Genomic DNA, 19,424 nt, shown 5'->3' with positions numbered 1-19,424 from the left:
TTTAACGTTAAGAGACATTGTTGATCTGAGAGGAATCCAAGTGAAGGCTTTCTTTAATACTGTACCTGTTTCTTGTCAAAATCTCTGCATAGTTTTCCGTTTTCTTTTAGTACATTAGAATTATCAGTCACTCTCTTCCGCAGGTTGACGGAGCTGACGTTCTCGACGGATATGGCGGAAACCTCGTTGTCGTCTTCCTCTCTGGTTCCTTGAACACAACAACCAAACACTTGGTGAAACTGAACAAATTCAATTTAAAAAATAAGTGATAGCTTACGGTCTGATATCGGCGCGATCCGTCGACTAGGACAGACGCTTTCCTCTGAAAAATGATTCGTGGGAATCTTTTTCTTTGCTGGAGCAGGCCCTAAAACAGGTGGTGGATTGCTGTATTTGTGATGAGCGACGGCCAGCAGTTCCTTCATGATGTTCTCATCTTCGCACAAGCTAACCAAAGTGTACACAACAGGCTGGTTGTCGCTGGCGGCCGTCAGCGCTTCCTCGAACAACTTCTCCGTCACGGTGAGCCTCCCCGCGGCTTTGACCGACTCGTCGTTGGTGCTGAAAGCGACCACCGGCGCTTGAGACGGGTAGCGGTTCCCTTTCGGGAAGCGAATTTCCAGTTCGTACTCCAGAGGAGAGAGGGCGCTAATCGCCGCCTGAGCCGCTTGGTGCTTAAACTTGCATTTATCGCCGTATCTGCAGCCTTTTGATTTCAAGTAGAACTGGCAGACATTTTTCGACGTTACGCTGTAGTTCTTTCCGATGTTGTCTGTGAGGAAAAGCGCGTCCAATGTGACGACCCATACGGAATTGGTGATGCGTTCCTGGAAACGGTCGCCGTAGATGGCGGCTAGCGCTAAGGCTTCCTCTTGCCTCTGGTTCAGGCACTCGTCTTCAGGCAGGGCGGCGAGGCCCCCTCCCGAAATGGAGTCCTGTCCGTAGCGTTCCGTGTAAACTTGTTGAAGAAGCTGCTCCAGCGTGGAGCCGAATTCTCCTCCGTTGGACTCCAGCGCCTGCTTGCTGCGTTCCCGGTCAAAGCCGTACCTGCATCAACACTGAAATGTCACTGTCATTGCACTGCTAACCCGACAACATTGTCATATGCATCTTACTATGCCCTCAGACATGTCTCAATCTGGGTACAGTATACGCAATATTTATTTCAAGATCCTGGAGTGGCCTAACCAGTCTCCAGATCTCAAGCCCATAGAAAATCTGTGGAGGGAGTTGAAAGTCCGTGTTGCCCAACGACAGCCCCAAAACATCACTGCTCTAGAGGAGATCTGCATGAAGGAATGGGCCAAAATACCAGCAACGGTGTGTGAAAAGCTTGTGAAGAGTTACAGAAAACGTTTTGCCTCTGTTATCGCCAACAAAGGGTACATAACAAAGTATTGAGATGAACATTTGGTGTTGACCAAATATTTATTTTCCACTATGATTTGCAAATAAATACTTTAAAAATCAAAAAATGTGATTTTCTGTTTTTTTTTTTCACATTCTGTCTCTCATGGTTGAGGTTTACCCATGTTGACAATTACAGGCCTAATATTTTCAAGTGGGAGAACTTGCACAATTAGTGGTTGACTAAATACTTATTTACCCCACTGTACATTATAGCATTTTTGCACTCTTACATCAATATCTAAACACATATAACGTTTTTTTTTTGTTTTTTTTTAGAATGCTCTTAGCAAATTGTTCAAACACATATTCCTAAAAACGGGCTAAATTTGACCACGTACCAAAAAAATGCCACTTGCCAAAATCCATTTTGCCACATACAAAAAAAAATGTCACATGGCAAAAAAAAATTCCGCATGCAAAAATCCGTTTTGCCACATACCCCCCCAAAAAACAGCCACATTCCAAAATAAATTTTGCCACATACCAAAAAAATGGCAACTGCCATTTTAACGTTTTTTTTTTTTTTTTTAACAATGCTCTTAACAAATCATTCAAACACATATTTCTCCCAAATAAACTTCGATAACTTCTATTCTATTAATGCTGCAACGATTAATCAATTAACCCGAGTAAATCGATTAGAAAAAAGAATCGAATTAAATTTTGCTGCTTCAAGTATTCATTTAATTGAAGTGGCGTTGTCATGGTTTGTTTTTCAAGTGTTTGCCTTTAGTTTTGATTTTGGGTGGATACACTGCCCTCTAGTGGCGACAGCAAATATGACATAACTCATTTCACTTAGCTGAATCCAGCTGCTTGCTGTTAAGACAAACAAAAGCTATGCTTATGTTGGAGCTAATGTTTAATGCCATGCGGAATTTTTTGGGCTATGTGGCAAAATTGATTTTGCCATGTGGCATTTTTTGGGCTATGTGGCAAAATTGATTTTGCCATGTGACATTTTTCCTGTTATTTGGCAAAATGTATTCTGGCATGTGGCATTTTTTTGGGTGTGCGGCCAAATGTATTTTGCCATGTGGCATTTTTTTGGTGTGTGGCAAAATGGATTTTGCCATGTGGCATTTTTTTGGTATGTGGCAAAATGGATTTTGCCATGTGCCATTTTTTGTATCTGGCTTTTTTTCTGGTATGTGGAAAAATGGATTTCGGCATGTGGCTTTTTTGGCATTTTTTTGGTGTGTGGCAAAATTGATTTTCCTATGTGGCATTTTTTGGGATGTGTCAAAATGGATTTTGGCACGGAGCATATCTTTTGCCATGTGGCATTTTTTTGTATGTGGCAAAATGGATTTTGTCATGGGGCATTTTTTTGTATGTGACAAAATTGATTCTGGCATTTTTTTGAGTACATGGCAAAATTTAGCCATTTCTTTGTGGGAATATGTGTTTGAGCCATTTGCTAAGAGCATTTAAAAAAAAATAAAAATAAAAAAAAAGCATTTTATAGCATTTAAGCTAGCAGACTTTTGCCATATAAGTTAGCCAATTGTTCTTTTTTGTACTTGGATTCTCATTATTATTTTTTTTTTCATACCGTTCGAGGCTCAGCTCAGTTTTTTTTCCATGTTAATTATCTGTTGACTCGATTACTGGAACTCACTAGTTCATCGATTAATGGACTACTAAAATAATCGATAGCTGCAGCCCCAATTCATATAACAGCTTAGTCAACACTAACTCCCATTCAAACTGTAAACTGTCATACAAGAGAGTGTGCTTTAAGTTAAACTCTGAAGGTAATTGAAAAAACTAATTAATCCGATTAATTGTCCGATTAATCAATTATAAAAATAATCATTAGTTGCACCCCTAGTTGAAACATCCCATTTACGTGAGGTTTGGAATTGGTTCTCACCTGCAGAGCTTGCTTATCGCAAACAAAGAGACGACAGGTTCAGCCGGCCGACGTTCATTGTCAGACTCGTATTCTTTCGGGCTCTCCGCTCTCTCCACCGGCTCGTCGTTGGTGTTCCAAAACTGGCCTTCTTCACGAAAGTCTAATTCATCCAATTCCTCCTTTTCCTCCTCTTGTAAACCATCGAAAGCGGCGTCGCTAAAGATGTGAAATAAATGTATTACAAGTGTTTTTAAGCTCTTCTTAAACGATGGACTTACTCGTCTTGTTCGTCAAAGTCGCGCGTCCGCAACTCCCAAAGCAGCTCTTTGAGGAGTTCCTGGTTCTTGTCGGTCATTAGAATTCTCTGCATAGGCACGCTGCTGGCATCGGGTTTGCGAGCGGCACTTGCTTTGGTGTCGGGTTGGAAATTCTGGCCATAAAAAGACGAAAATCTATCTCCATTTTGATTCTTTCCATTAACATCAGTTCAAATCTTCCTTACTTTGGCGTATGTTCTGTTCCGAGCGAGGGATTTAGGTAGAACCGACTCGGTTCTGTTGTAGCAGGCGCCAGCTCGACATCCTCGTGAAGGAATGCTTCCATTCCTAGCGCCAGTGGGGCGGTTGGAGCCGCCTCGCGTATTGGACAGTCTGAAAAGGAATAATCCTGAAAATCCCCCAAAAATAAATCTTTATCGTGACATTTTATACCTGCTGGATGAATTTAGCCCAACGTCAAGGGTGAAATCATCATAGTCGTCATCCAGGTGAGCACTTCCTGCTTTTCGACCTCCTCCGCCACCTCCAGCTCCTCTCGGCTTGTTAAATTTCCCTCCACCTCTGTTGGGCTTCCCACCTCTCCTCCTCGCACTCATTTTTCTGGAATCTAATCTGCCAGCAGTGTCATAAGGCACAACATGACACAAACTCATGGTGCATTAAAAACAGTGCACAAAACACAAATTTCCGAGTATTTCTTCTACCTATGGAGAATTGCACTTTCAAAATAAAATAGTCGAGCGTAGCCTCAAACAGTATTAAAAATTAAATCTAAGTACAACAAAAGCACAATTGGCTAACTAGCATTGCAAACTTCTACTACCTTAAATGCTATAAAATGACAACTTTTTTTTAACAAATCGTTTAAACTCATGTTCCCACAAAAAAACAAACAGCTAAATAGACCTATAAGCTAAATCACGAATGCATAAGAAAACACTTGCATAGGAAATAAATGCTATAAAATGCGAGCGTTGTTTTATCTTAATACATGGTTCAAACACATTCCCACCAAACAAACGGCTGAATATACCAAAAACTAAATCACGAATGCTTTAAGAAAACAAAAATGCCAAAAAAATGCCACATGCCAAAATCCATTTTGCCACATATAAAAAAAAATGCCACTTGGCAAAATCAATTTTGCCACTCACCAAAAAAATGCCACTTGGCAAAATCAATTTTGCCACATACCAAAAAAATGCCACATGCCAAAATCAATTTTGCCACATTCCAGAAAAAAGCCACATGGCAAAATCAATTTTGCCACATACCAAAAATAGCCAGATGGCAAAATCCATTTTGTCTCATACCAAAAAAATGCCACAGGCCAAAATCCATTTTGTCTCATACCAAAAAAATGTCACAGAACAAAATCCATTTTGTCTCATACCAAAAAAATCCCACATGCCAAAAAACATTTTGCCACATACCAGAAAAAAGCCACATGGCAAAAACAATTTTGCCACATACTAAAATCCCTTTTGTCACATACCAGGAAAAAAGCCATATGCCAAAAAAAATGCCACATGCCAAAAGCCATTTTGCCACATACCGAAAAAATGCCACGGTCCAAAAAAATGCCACTTGCCAAAAACCATTTTGCCACATACCAGAAAAAAAGCCACATGCCAAAAAAAAAAAATGCCACATGGGAAAATCAATTTTGCCACATACCAAAAAAAAAAAAATTCCACATTGAAAAAAAAAAAATGCCACATGCCAAAAAGCATTTTGCCACATACCTGGAAAAAAGCCACATGGCAAAATCAATTTTGCCACATACCCAAAAAATGAAACATGACAAAAAAATGCCACATGGCAAAATCCATTTTGCCCCATTCCAGAGAAAAAGCCACATGGCAAAAATACAGTTTGCCACATACCAAAAAAAATGCCATATGGCAAAATAAATTTTGCCAGGTTTAAAAAAAATGCCACATTTTAAAAAAATGCCACACGCCAACAACTATTTTGCCACTTACCAGAAAAAAGCCACATGGCAAAATCAATTTTTCCACATACCCAAAAAATGAAACATGACAAAAAATATGCCACATGCCAAAAACCATTTTGCCACATACCAGAAGCCACATGGCAAAATCAATTTTGCCACATGCCAAAAAACATTTTGCCACTTACCAGAAAAAAAGCCACATGGCAAAATCAATTTTTCCACATACCCAAAAAATGAAACCTGACAAAAAAATGCCACATGGCAAAATCCATTTTGCCCCATTCCAGAAAAAAAGCCACATGGCACAATCCATTTAGCCACATACCAAAAAAATGCCATATGGCAAAATAAATTTTGCCATGTTTAAAAAAAAAAAAAAAATGCCACATTTAAAAAATATGCCACACGCCAACAACTATTTTGCCACATACTAGAAAAAAAAGCCACATTCCAGAAAAAAAGCCACATAAAAAAATGAAACATGACAAAAAAATGCCAAAAATCCATTTTGCCATATACCAAATAAAAAAGCCACAGGGCAAATTTAATTTTGGCACATACCAAAAAAAAAAAAAAAAGCCAAGTGACATCGTCCCTACCAATGCTGAGACCAAACCTACGCCCATGCAATAATGTTATTGCTGAGGGGACTTTGAACGCACCTAAATTGTTAAAAAGTTTATCTTTGCACTTTTTAAAGTATAAAGTCGTTTTTTTAAATGGGCCAAACCACACGGACACAAAAAAAAAAGGCTTAGAATTGGGAATGGGTTGAATTTAACTGGACAGATGCTAATGTTTAGATTTTATCTAGTATTTTTTGTCTTGTTTTTTCATGTGCTTACATCACTCAAATATGAGTCTAATTCAGGTTTGAGTAAAATTATATTAAAAAAAAAAAAAATAATAAAATAAAACTTTTTCACAATGGATGGTTGGATATTGATAAATCCAATGTTAATATAAACTAAATAAAAATTAATATACACGCTAAATACCCCCCTCCCTCCTCATTGCATGCCACTGACAACAATAAACGTCCAATTCATTCAAACATCAAGCACTGGCTGTGAATGTTCATATTTAGTCTGTCAAATGAAGTTTGAAATCAATTTACCTTCAATCCAAAATCCGTAATCAGATGGTGGTTATAGAGTTGTGGGTATGTGGCAGCATCCAGAACGGTGTGGCACATAGTTGTGGTCCACGCTTCGGTTCGGTAAGGGACCGTGCGAGCAATGAGATGGTGGCCGATGACAAGCTGCCTCTCCTCGGGCGAAAATTATGCAACCGAGCGTGCCTGTCCACTTAGGTACACGCCTGGCTGACTATCAATGTGATGTGTTGTGAAGTTCCTGGGGACAAAACAACAACAACAGCCCAAAAACACTAGTGACGTATCGAATGAACGCAGCTGTGGCTTTATTTACAAGCTAACGTTAGCTTGAAGCTAGCAAGCGTTAGTCGAAATACAAATACGCTTTTGTCTTTGGAAAAAGTTGAACAATTTGAGGTTGGGCTAGCCTTGAAACAAAAGCAAAGTAAAAGAAGTGAAGTAAATCCACAGGAATTCCAGTACGTGAACTTTTTACGAAGAAACGAAAGACAAGTGGAGGTATCGGGTATTATCAGAGGTGCCTGCGGCTCTTTGATTGGTCGGAAATTCAGAGTTCAAAGTGTTCACTTCCGTTTCGTTCCAAAAATGTCATAAATAACTTTTATATTCCATTTTCAGAGAATACTATGAATATAAGATATTTAATAACTTATTTCAAGACAATTCCACTCAATTTAATGACTTTCCGCAACTTGTAGGTTGTGCTACATAACACAAAAACAGACACTTTATCTCAAAATTAAAATGGTGATTCCTCATTTTTCGCGTTTAATGGGGACTAGAACCTGCCGCGATAAGTGAAAAACCGCGAAGTAGTGTTCCCCCCCCCCCGCCCCCATTTTTTTTTTTGTGTTCAATGTATTCATTCAGATTTAGCATGGAAAGCCATACATATAAGACATTTTTTTCACTTTTTTCCCCAACGTATAATCATAAAAAAACAAATTTTTGGAATATAAACTGCGACTTTTTTCCCCTTAATTTGAATGCTGTGGCTTATTTGTTGATTTATTTGGGTTTACACTTTGATGGCAATTATAAGCGTTCATTAATGCTCATGGCTGTATCATATCATAATTATGATGGTATTATGGCAATTTTATGGCGCCACTGTCAAATAAAATGTTACCAAATAGCATAACTAGCAATAAATGAAACAACTGGAACAGTAACTGAAAAAATATTTAGCACAGAACATGAATTTTGATTGTTATTTACATCTGTAGCGCTGTAATGCATGCTAAACTCCTCACTTACCCGCAATAAGTTGCCACAGCAACTGTTTAACAAGCTTCGACTTTAAGCATCTGTGGCAAGATCAAACATTAAACGTCTGTAGGCAACAATAATTCCGCAATTGTAATTAATCAACTCTGAGCGAACAAAGCAATTAAGTGTAAAAACCAAAAACAGTCACATTTTTTAAACATTGTTTAATAATTAAGTGTCATATAATGTATTTATAGCTGCAATAAAGCTTCCGGCTGATCCATAATTGCACATCCCCGCAATTTACCCCGTCATGGAAATAACCACAACACCTTTGAATATTTGTCGAGATACAATAACCGTTTTGAAGTAGAAAATAAATAACATTTTGGCATTTTTAAATAGCATGATAAGCGTCAGAAAATAATATGGCACTCATATTTGGCACAAACGGAACAAAGTGAGGGATTAGCTCAGAGTGATTCAACTTTTGCTATATAGTATCCATGTTGACCTGAGATTCTACAAGTATGTTATTGTTTGGAGACATAAAAACAATTCGAAACGCTGTCAACATCAAGAAAACTGCGATAAACTATGACATTATTGTGACAATGCTGCTTGTGCTCTGTTTGTGTGCTTCAGTGGAGCCCAGGTAGAAAAACAACGAACAAAAAATTAGCTTATGAAGGCAACTGCTAAATATGGAAGTGTTATGTATTCAGTTCTGTATGTCTGTAACTGTTTTTGTGCTAGGGATTATAATCAAACCAACAGGTTGCAACCAAAATCTCCCATTAGAATAGTCTCTACATTAGCTCTACACACGGATTGGACATCTAGCGCCGTCAATTTGACTGTTTGTATTACTCTAACGCACCCAATATAAAATAAATAGCATTTATATAATAGTTTAAGAAAAACAAGCAGAATATACTTGATATTATGAACAGTTGGACTTGATTAAAACTTGCAGCACCAAGACAATGGGCAGATAAGTGCAAACAGATACAGGATGCCTTCTGACCACGGAAGCCCAACGCGGGTGTCATGCAGCTGACTGAGCAAGATTGACGCTGGAAGTGATAGATGACCAGCAAGTACCCCGAAAGTGCCTTTAAAATCAATAGAAAGTGACCCGAAATTAATAGGAAGATAGGTGGAAATGCTCTAAAATCAATAGGAAGTGACTTGGAAATGCCCTGGAATCAAAGGAAATTACCCAAAATGGACAGAAAATTAGCCAAAATCAATAGGAAGTGACTCGTAAATACCCTGAAATGAACAGGAAGTGACAGATGAGCAGGATGGACCTTGGAAGTGCCCCCAAATCAACAGAATGTGACCCGAAAATGCCCCAGAATAAAAAGGAAATTACCCAAAATGGACAGAAAGTTTGTCAAAATCAATAGGAAGTGACTCGTAAATACCCTGAAATGAAAAGGAAGTGACAGATGAACAGGAAGTACCCGGGAAGTGCCCCAAAATCAACAGAAAGTGACTCTAAATAATAGGAAGATAGCTGAAAAGGCCCCTGAATCAACAGGAAACCCAAAATATATAGGAAATGAGCTGAAAACAACAGGAAGTAAGGGAAACAGAAAGTTCCCCGGAAAGGCCCTAAAACCAACAGGGAAATAACCCAAAATGTCCAATAGGTGAGCCAAAATCAATAGGAAGTTTGCGGGAAATTTTCTCAAATCAACAGAAAGGGATTTTTGACCAGGAAGTGACCCGGAAATACCCCAGAATCAACAGGAAATGACCCAAAATGTACAGAAAGTTAGCCAAAATCAATAGGAAGTGACTCGTAAATACCTTGAAATGAACGGTGAACCCTAAGAAATAACTCGTTTCACATAGCTGAATGCAGCTGCTCCCTGTTAAGACCAACATAAGTTAAGTTATTGTTTGAGCTAATGTTTTTTCAGTGCATTCGTAACTCAGTTTATAGGTATATTTAGCTGTTTTATTGTGGGAATATGCGTTTGAACCAATTTGTTAAGAACATTGTAAAAAAAAAAGTTAGCATTTCGTAGCATTTAAGCTATCGGACTTTTGCTACGCAAGTTAGCCAATTGTTGCCCTAAATACCCTAAGACCAATAGCGAAATGACCCAGAAGTACAGAGAGTTAGCCAAAATCAATCGGAAGTGACTCGTAAATACCTTGAAATGAACAGTGAACCCTAAGAAATAACTCGTTTCACATAGCTGAATGCAGCTCCTCCCTGTTATGACCAACATAAGCCAAGTTATTGTTTGAGCTAATGTTTTTTAATGCATTCGTAATTTAGTTTATTGGTATATTTAGCTGTTTTTGAGGGAATATGTGTTTGAACCATTTGTTAAGAGCATTGTAAAAAAAAAAAAAAAAAAACTTAGCATTTTATAGCATTTAAGCTAGGGCACTTTTCCTACGCAAATTAGCCAATTGTTGCCCGAAATGCCCTAAAACCAATAGTGAAATGACCCAAAATGTACAGAAAGTTAGCCAAAATATATAGGAAGTGACTCGTTTGACATAGCTGAATGCAGCTGCTCCAAGTTAAGACCAACATAAGCTAAGTAATTGTTTGAGCTAATGTTTTTTTTAATTCATTCGTTATTTAGTTTATGTGTTTGAACCATTTGTTAAGAGCATTGTAAAAAAAAAAAAAAAAAAACTTTGCATTTTATAGCATCCAAGCTAGCCGACTTTGGCTATGCAAGTTAGCCAATTGTTGCCCTAAATGCCCAAAACCAATAGTGAAACCCAAAATGTACTGAAGGTGAACCAAAATCAACAGGAAGTGACTCGTAAATGCCCCCAAAAGAAATGGAAGTGACGGAAAATCCTCAAGAACTGACGTAAAATGCCCCAAAATGAACCCATTGCCTGGCATTGGCTGCCACTGACGGCCATAGACGACCAATCCGTTTGAAGTGGGAGAATTGGCGGCGAAGTTCAACTGGAACGGGCTTCCATCAATGAGTTAAAAGTCACTTAGTCAGTGTGTTACATTTCATCTCTGATTTCACGTTAAATAAGTACATTTAAAATGAGATCCAAACTTTAGTATACACACTTTTTCATTGTCGAACTTTCTACAAAATGGGGACCTACTTTTTTCAGGACACTTTCAAAAGGCAATTCTTTAAAAAAAACAATTCCAAATGGAAACACAAGTTTGTTCAAGACAAAATGTGTGAGATGTACAGTTTTTAGACTACAAAATTTCACCATACACACCGTTACAAACATATAATCCAAATGGGGACATAAAACCTGTCGAGTGCATAAGAGTGTAAAAGTGGTTGCTACCAGGCTGGTTCACTTTAACCCTGCTACCTTATTTGTCTTCTTCTTTTTTATTGTTCCTGAAGGAGACCCTCCCACTCGATAGGCTGCGAGAAGACCTCCCTCTCCAGCCACATCTCGTAGCTGTAGTGGAAGTCTTCGGGAAGGTCCACGCGCTGGCCCAGCACGCTCTGCAGGCAGTTGTCGACGGGCGCGAAGTCGCCGTTGCGGTTCTTGTCGTACCGCCGGCTGTTGAACTTCTCGATGCTCTCGCGCAGGGCGCACTCTTCCGCTTGGAAGTCCCAAGGCCGCGCATCAATATCTTATTAGAAACACATATATCATTGCCATTGATTTAAAAATCTATAATATTTACTGCATGTTTTGAGCTACGGAGGGCGCCATGTTTTACGCGCGCAATGCACGCAAGCTAGTATGACGACTGGCACGATTTTGTCTCATTCTGCAGCTGGTCAGATTGTTCCCAACATTGTTCCTGCATCCAATTCCAGCTCAGCAGCAGTGTCTTTAAACCGATCCTAGGCGGCATGCCAAGAATTGACTTACTGCCATTTGACAGTTTGTATATCCCTTCGTTGCTAGTTGCATCATTGCCTTGTTTATTCGTTTGTGTGCCTCTCACCGCGTTTTTTTTTTTAAATTGATCCCGACCGTCAGCGCTGACGAGTTCGGGTGTGGTTGGGGAGGTGAGCCACACTAAGCCAGACGGTTGCTAACTGTCATATGTTTTTGTTTAGCCACAACTGGATTCATTACCTTATTACTATTCATCGTTTGCATAGCCGCTGGAAACAAAAATGTTGTTTAATCCATCTGCAGGCGACTATCATGATTTTACGCTGGTCCTCATGGGAAACGCAGTCTTCCTAAAGGCAAAACACTACCACTTTTCTCCACCGGCGTCGCTAAAATCGACTAAAAGTGAAAAGCTACAAAGTGTTGCTTTATGAGGGGTCTGAATATCCAATTATTAGAACTCATACCAACATTTATCTTTTAGGGCTGTGACAATATATTGAAAATCGCCAAGAATGAACATATCCTTTTAAAAAGGTGCCACTGTTTAAAAAACAAACAAACAGGTTGCTACTTAAATCCCAAATGCACCAAATCAACAGGACATAGCTCAGAATTGCCCGAAAATCAACAGGAAATAATCCAAAATATACAAGAAGTGACCTGTAAATACCCTAAAATTACAAGGAATTGGCCCAGAATTAGCTTTTAGGCTTCTACTGACAACAATAGATGTCCAATTGAATTTTTTTTTAAATCAATTCTTGTAGAAGCTAGCATAGTTCAGGCAAATCAAAATTTTCAGCTATGCCTGTCAAGAATTTAGCTGAAGTAAATAAGCAACAGTCACTTGATTTTAATGCTGCAACGGTTAATGGATTAACTCGAGTTATTCGATGAGAAAAAAATATTCAAATTAAATTTTGCTGCTTTTGCTTCGAGCACTCGTTTAATTAAACTGGTTTGTTTTGAAAGTGTTTGCATTTAGTATTATTGATTTGGGTGGATACACTGCCCTCAAGTGGCAACAGTGAATATGACATAACTCATTTTATATGCCTGAATCTAGCTGCTCCCTGTTAAGAACAACATAAGTTTCTGTTTCAGCTCATGTTTTTTTAATGCATTTGTAATTTAGTTTTTAGGTATTTTTAGCCATTTTTTAGCTATTTGTTAAGAGCATTGTAAAAAAAAAATTGGCTTTTTTTCTGGTATGTGGCAAAATGGATTTTGGCATGAGGCATTTTTTTGTATGTGGCAAAAGTGCTTTTGCCATGTGGCATTTTTTTAGGGTATGTGGCAAAAAGGATATTGGCATGAGGCATTTTTTTTGGCCTGTGGCATTTTTTTTTAGATATGTGGCAACATTACTGTTGCCATGTGGCATTTTTTTGGGGGTATGTGGCAAAATGGATATGGCATGCGGCATTTTTTTTTGCCATGTGGCATTTTCTTTTGGTATGTGGCAAAATTGATTTTGCCATGTGGCAGTTTTTTGGTATGTGGCAAAATTGATTTTGCCATGTGGCATTTTTTCTGTATGTGGCAAAATGGATTTTGGCATGTGGCATTTTTTTAGTATGTGGCAAAATTGCCGTTGCCATGTGGCATTTTATTTGGTATGTGGCTAAATGGATATTGACATGCGGCATTTTTTTGCCATGTGGCATTTTCTTTGGGTATGTGGCAAAATGGATATTGGCATGCGGCAGTTTTTGTTTTTTTTTTTGCCATGTGGCATTTTCTTTTGGTGTGTGGCAAAATTGATTTTGCTATGTGGCTTTTTTTGGTATGTGACAAAATTGATTTTTCCATGTGGCATTTTTTTGGTATGTGGCATAATTGATTTTGCCATGTGGCGATTTTTCTGCATATGGCAAAATCGATTTTGGCATGTGGCATTTTTTTAGTATGTGGCAAAATTGCTCTTGCCATGTGGCATTTTTTTTTTTTTTTTTTATGTGGCAAAATGGATACTAGCATGCAACATTTTTTTGGGGCATGTGGCAAAATGTTGCCCTTTTTGTGGGAATATGTTTTTGAACCATTTGCTAAGAGTATTGTTAAAAAAATAAAGAAAAAGCATTTTATAGCATTTGAGCTAGCGGATTTTTGCTGCGTAAGTTAGCCAATTGTTCCTCATTTATTTATTTATCTATTTATACCGTTTGAGGCTCACTCAGGTATTTTTATTTCTTAGGTTCCTTATCCGATTACTAGATGATTCAAACTAACTAGTCGATTAATCGATTACTAAAATAATCGAATTTTCTTTTTCTTAACAGTAAGACTTACAGAACAAGCTAGCATCTCAGGTTAAGAACAGTTTTCAGTTCTGATTTTCAAGCAGAACTGAATTAGCAACAGTCACTTGATTGAAATTTAATTAAGCAATAAATGATAGTAGAAGCTAACATATCTCAGGCTATTAACAATTTTTAGTGCCGTTTGTCAAGTTAGCTAAAGTGAATTAGCGACAGTCACTTGATTAAAAAATCTACATACATATTCAGAAATACTGAAAAAGTAATAATATTTTACTAGCTACAATGGAAATATGCCTTACGTTCTTTTCATTTTCATCTATGCGACAGCTCACTGCTGACCCTGAAACGTCCCCTTCCCCTGTTTCCATGGCAACAGCAACCCGACTTCAGTAGTAACTGCTGGGTATAGTATTTCACATGGATATTTTTTTTTTTCATGATCATACAATTACACCTGAAGTATTTTTTTTCATTCAGTGCCATTGAATTATATGAGTTTGGTTTTTTTACCGTTCCCGTAGGCCCAATCGTCATTGAGTCTGTGTCGGACCTTCTGGTAGATTGCCGACATGGTCTTCATATTGCTCTTCCTCCACTGGCGACCCAAGTACTTGGTTTGAATTTTGAGCAGCTTAAGCACGTATAGCTGCATCATGGCCTGCTTGACTTTGAGCGCTCTCTTCAAAATGGGCGCCGACTTGAAGACCACCAACATCTGGTACAAATAAAAAATGTCATTCTGCCAGGTTTTTTTTTTCTAATTTTTAGATCTCACCATAGTTCGAGAGTGTTTCCACTTGGTCAGCTTGTTGAGGATTCTCAGCAGGTTGATGCATGAGAACAGATTCCTCCAGCAGAACTGGTTGCTGTCGCCAGCCTCCTGATAACACGATAAAACGTCAGAGTTGACGCTAATGAGGACTCGGATGGGGTCTTTTGGGGGGGGACTCACCAGGCTTTCGGCGGTGAGTTCGGGCATCTCGTGGACGGCGCAGTGGGGAAAATCCAAAACACATATGCTGCAAAGGAAATGCAAAAATTAGCCATTTATACAAATACGCCCCATAACTTTAGCTGAAACTGGCAAAACTGTAATTAGTCTGAGCTATATTAGTGTATTCTGTAAGTGGCTTTTAAATAAAACACGTTTCAATCAAGTGACTGTTGCTAACTTCTTGACAAACATTGCTGAAAACTCACTAGCCTGAGCTATGCTAGCTTCAACTATTATTGTTTTTTTTTTTTTTAATTATGTTGTAATCAAGTGACGGTTGGCATTATCTAACACCACATCACCTAATGTCCAATATTCATTTACATGCAATATACTATGTGCAATACTTACTAAGTGCAATATTCAATGCCTCACTGTCAACTTCCGCAACTTAACTTCTATTCACACATATTCTATGTGCAATACTTATTTACGTGCAATTTTAATCTGCAATATTCAATGTCTTCACTGTCAACTGCTGCTACTTCAATTATTTGCACTGCCTGAACATAGGACTACCTCATACATATTTTATACGATTTACATTTTATACTTTTATTCTTACAAGCCACTTTCGAGATTTTACGTGTGCAATATTCAATGCCTTCACTGTCAACTGCTGCCAATTCACTTCAATTATTTGCACTGCCTGAACATAGACTACCTCATACATATTTTATATTTATTTTGATTTTATACTTTATTCTTGCAAGACATTTTCGAGATTTTTTTACTTGTCCTGCACTGTAAAGGGAGATGCCCCACAATTTCATTGTAGAACCGTATAATGACAATAAAGGGCTATTCTATTCTATTCTATTCTATTCTATTCTATTCTAATTCACTTTAGCTAACAAGTTTTCAGTGCCATTTGTCAACTAAATAGCCTGAGATATGCTAGCTTCTATAAGAATTGTTTTTTCTAATTATGTTTTAATCACGTGACAGTCGCTATTTCACTTTAGCTAACTTGTTGACAAGCGGCACTGAAAACATTAGTTTGAGCTATGCTAGCTTCAACAATTTTTTTTCTTTATTATGTTTTAATCAAGTGACTGTCGCTAATTCACTTTAGCCAACTTGTTGACAAACGGCACTGAAAACCTATTAGTCTGAGCCATACTAGATTGTACAGTAATAATTTTTGTTAAATTATGTATTAATCAAGTTACTGACGCTAATTTACTTCAATTTGAAATACAGAATAGAAAAGTCATTAACCTGAGATATGCTAACTTGTTCTGTAAGTGTTAAAAAAACATTTAAATCAACTGACTGTTGCAAATTTACTTTAGATAAATTCTTGACAGACATAGCTGAAAATTATGATTTGCCTGAGCTATGCTAGCTTCTACAAGCATTGTTTTTTTAAAATTATGTTTTAATAAATAGACTGTCGCTAATTCACTTTAGCTAACTTGTCGACAAACGGCACTGAAAACTGTTAATAGCCTGAGATATGCTAGCTTCTACAATCATTTATTGTTTTATTACATTTCAATCAAGTGACTGTCGCTTAATCAATTAAACTTGAGAAAAGGTGGAAAAGCGCTATATAAGTATAACACCAACACCAACAAACCTGAAAATTGTTATAAACACTTACAGAACAAGCTAGCATATCTCAGGTTAAGAAAAAAAACATTCAAATAAAGTGGCTGTTGCTAATTCACTTTCGCTAAATTCTTGACAGGCATAGCTGAAAATTATGATTTGCCTGAGCTATGCTAACGTCTACAAGAATTGATTTTTTTAAAATTATGTTTTAATCAAGTGACTGTCGCGAATTCACTTTCGCTAACTTGTAACAGCATTGAAAACCTATTAGTCTGAGTTATGCTAGCTTCTACAGTAATTGCTTTTGTTTTAAATTATGTTTTAAACAAGTGACTATCGCTAATTCGTTTTCGCTAACTAGTTACAGCACTGAAAACCTATTAGTCTGAGCTATACTAGCTTTTACAGTAAATGTTTTATTTAATTATGTTTTAATCAAGTGACTGTCACTAATTAAATTTTGCTAACTTGTAACGGCACTGAAAACATTAGTCTGAGCTATGCTAGCTTCTACAGTAGGCCTAATTATTTTTGTTTGAAATTATGATTTAATTATGGAAAATGAATGAATGAATGAATAAGTGACTATCGCGAAATTCATTTTAGCCAACTTCTTGACAAACGTAGCTGAAAACAGTGGATAGCCTGAGATATGCTAATTCTATTAGCATTTTTGTGTTACAAGATATGCTAGCTCTTTACGAGATATGCTAGCTTGCTCTGTAAGTGTTCAGAAAAAAAAACTTTTAAATCAAGTGACTGTTGCTAATTTACTTTAGCTAACTTCTTGACAAATGGCACTGAAAACATTAGAGCTATGCCAGCTACTACAATAATTGATTTTTAAAAATTATGTTTTCACCATGTGACTGTCACTAATTCATTTTAGCTAACTTGTTACTGAAAACATTAGTCTGAGCAATGCGAGCTTCTACAGTATTTTTTTAAAATTATGTTTTAATCAAGTGATTGGCGCTAATTCACTTTCGCTAACTTGTAACAGCACTGAAAACCTATTAGTCTGAGCTATGCTAGCTTCTACAGTTTTTTTTTTTTTTAATTAAGTGACTGTCACTAATTCACTTTAGCTAACTTGTTGACAAACGGCACTGAAAACATTAGTCTGAGCAATGCTAGCTTCTACAGTATCTTTTTTTAAATTATGTTTTAATCAAGTGACTGTTGCTAATTCACTTTCGCTAACTGGTAACAGCACTGAAAACCTATTAGTCTAAGCTATGCTAGCTTTTGCAGTAAATGTTTTTTTTAAATTATGTTTTAATCAAGTGACTGTCTCTAATTAAATTTCGCAAACTTGTAACGACACAGAAAACCCATTAGTCTAAATTATGCTAGTTTACACAGTAAATGTTTTTTTTAATTCTGTTTTAATCAAGTGACTGTCGCGAATTCACTTTAGCTAACTTTTCGACAAATGGCACTGAAAACAGTACAAACTATGCTATCTTCTACAGTAAATTTTTATTTTATTTTATTTTTTTTTTAATTAAGTGACTGTCACTAACTCACTTTAGCCAACTTGTTAACAAACTGCACTGAAAACAATCAAGTCTGAGCAATGCTAGCTCTGCTAGCACTGAAAACCTGTTAGTCTAGGCTATGCTAGTTTCTACAATATTGATTTAAAAAATATCTGTTTCAATCAATTGACTGTCACCAATTCACTACTTTAGCTCACTTCTTGCCTAGCCGGATAAGCTAGCTTGTTCTGTAAGTACTATAATCAAAACAAATAGTACGTGAGTGAACAGCCTACCTGTTTTTGGCACTGATATAAGACATGATGTTCTGGTTGAAGAACTTGAGAATGAGTGGGATACAGTTGGCGAACACCAGATGCTGGGAGACTATTTCAAACTGGAGGAGGTTATATTATCAGTCTGACGTTATATTCACTAATATACCGAACAAATACAAGGTCTTGCGCAACCTGGTAGACGTGGTTGAGTTTCAAGTGTTTGAGGAGCAGCAGCAGCAACGCCGAGATGGCTTTAACGATGATTTCTTTGTGCCGGTTGACATCGATGCCCAGCTTCATGCTTTGGAGGACTGTAATTCTGCACCCGAATGCAAAAACACACTCTGACATCCGTAAAGATAGAGAAAAATAAAAACTTACGGCATCTCCTCAGGCAGCACATCGGCGAGGATGTTAATGGAATCCGTTTTGGCTTTGGAGGTCGGCGCCGCCGCCAACAATAGCTTAAGAAGGGCGATCTAACACAAGATGGCATTATTATTATGTAACTGTAGAACTATTGTTTTTTTGTGTTGAGACAAAACTCACCACATATTGCGAGAGATTTGGAAGCATTCCCAAGTAAAGCGTCTCTGCCGGCGTCTCTTCAACGTCTTCCTCGCCCTGAGTAATATTAGCAGTGATGAGCATTTACAGGTCACTTCATGTTCATTTTAAGGCATTTCCAGGTTACTTCCTATTCATTTGGGGACATTCTTTCAGTCACCTCCTTTTCAGTAACCCCAAATCAACAGTAAATGCCCCAAAAATGCGCAGAAAGTAACCTTAAATCAATAGGAAGTTACCCCAAAATGCCTTAAAATCAATAGGAAGTGACCGATGTACAGGAAGTGACCCGGAAATGACCCAAAATGTACAGGAGGTGAGTCAAAAACAAATAGGGAGAGACTCGTGAATACCCCGAAATCGACAGAAAGTGACCTGAAATCAATGGGAAGTTACCCGGAAATGACCTAAAATCAACAGGGAGTGACCAGGTTAGGGTTAGAAAGTGACCCGGAAAAGCCCCGGAATCAACAGGAAAAGACCCAAAATGTACAATAAGTGAGCCAAAGATAAATAGGAAGTGACTCGGGAATAGTCCGAAATCAACAGGAAGTGACAGATGAACAGGAAAAGACCCGCAAATGCCCCCAAATTAAGAGAAAGTGACCCAAAATCAATAGGAAGTGACCCAGATA

General features: G+C 37.7%; 2 protein-coding genes across 4 annotated transcripts in view; both read right to left on the bottom strand.

Moving 5' to 3' along the window:
* The window catches only part of dhx57 (DEAH (Asp-Glu-Ala-Asp/His) box polypeptide 57), a 29,369-nt gene extending 22,075 nt beyond the window's left edge, over nt 1-7,294 (bottom strand). Inside the window, exons 1-7 of the mRNA XM_057854409.1 lie at nt 6,621-7,294; nt 3,979-4,158; nt 3,771-3,918; nt 3,547-3,698; nt 3,287-3,484; nt 278-1,047; nt 66-208 (exon numbers count right to left, since the gene is read on the bottom strand). Coding sequence (XP_057710392.1) covers nt 66-208; nt 278-1,047; nt 3,287-3,484; nt 3,547-3,698; nt 3,771-3,918; nt 3,979-4,142 — 1,575 coding nt within the window. The 5' untranslated portion in view covers nt 4,143-4,158; nt 6,621-7,294. The remainder of the gene's footprint in view (nt 1-65; nt 209-277; nt 1,048-3,286; nt 3,485-3,546; nt 3,699-3,770; nt 3,919-3,978; nt 4,159-6,620) is intronic.
* A 249-nt stretch (nt 7,295-7,543) lies between these two features.
* strip2 (striatin interacting protein 2) overlaps nt 7,544-19,424 on the bottom strand; it is a 34,478-nt gene continuing 22,597 nt past the window's right edge. For 2 of the 3 annotated variants that reach the window (XM_057855972.1, XM_057855973.1), the window contains 8 exons: nt 18,772-18,846; nt 18,604-18,701; nt 18,415-18,541; nt 18,241-18,341; nt 14,865-14,931; nt 14,688-14,792; nt 14,423-14,627; nt 7,544-11,430 (listed from right to left, as the gene is read on the bottom strand). In XM_057855972.1, the coding sequence (XP_057711955.1) occupies nt 11,180-11,430; nt 14,423-14,627; nt 14,688-14,792; nt 14,865-14,931; nt 18,241-18,341; nt 18,415-18,541; nt 18,604-18,701; nt 18,772-18,846 (1,029 nt within the window). In that variant the 3' untranslated portion in view covers nt 7,544-11,179. Of the gene's footprint in view, nt 11,431-14,211; nt 14,628-14,687; nt 14,793-14,864; nt 14,932-18,240; nt 18,342-18,414; nt 18,542-18,603; nt 18,702-18,771; nt 18,847-19,424 lie in introns of all 3 variants that reach the window. The other variant, XR_009066800.1, reaches the window with a different exon arrangement.

Source organism: Corythoichthys intestinalis, chromosome 13, assembly GCF_030265065.1.
Source record: "Corythoichthys intestinalis isolate RoL2023-P3 chromosome 13, ASM3026506v1, whole genome shotgun sequence".
In the NCBI taxonomy this organism is placed as follows: Eukaryota; Metazoa; Chordata; class Actinopteri; order Syngnathiformes; family Syngnathidae; genus Corythoichthys; species Corythoichthys intestinalis.
This window is presented reverse-complemented; position numbering and strand designations above follow the sequence as displayed.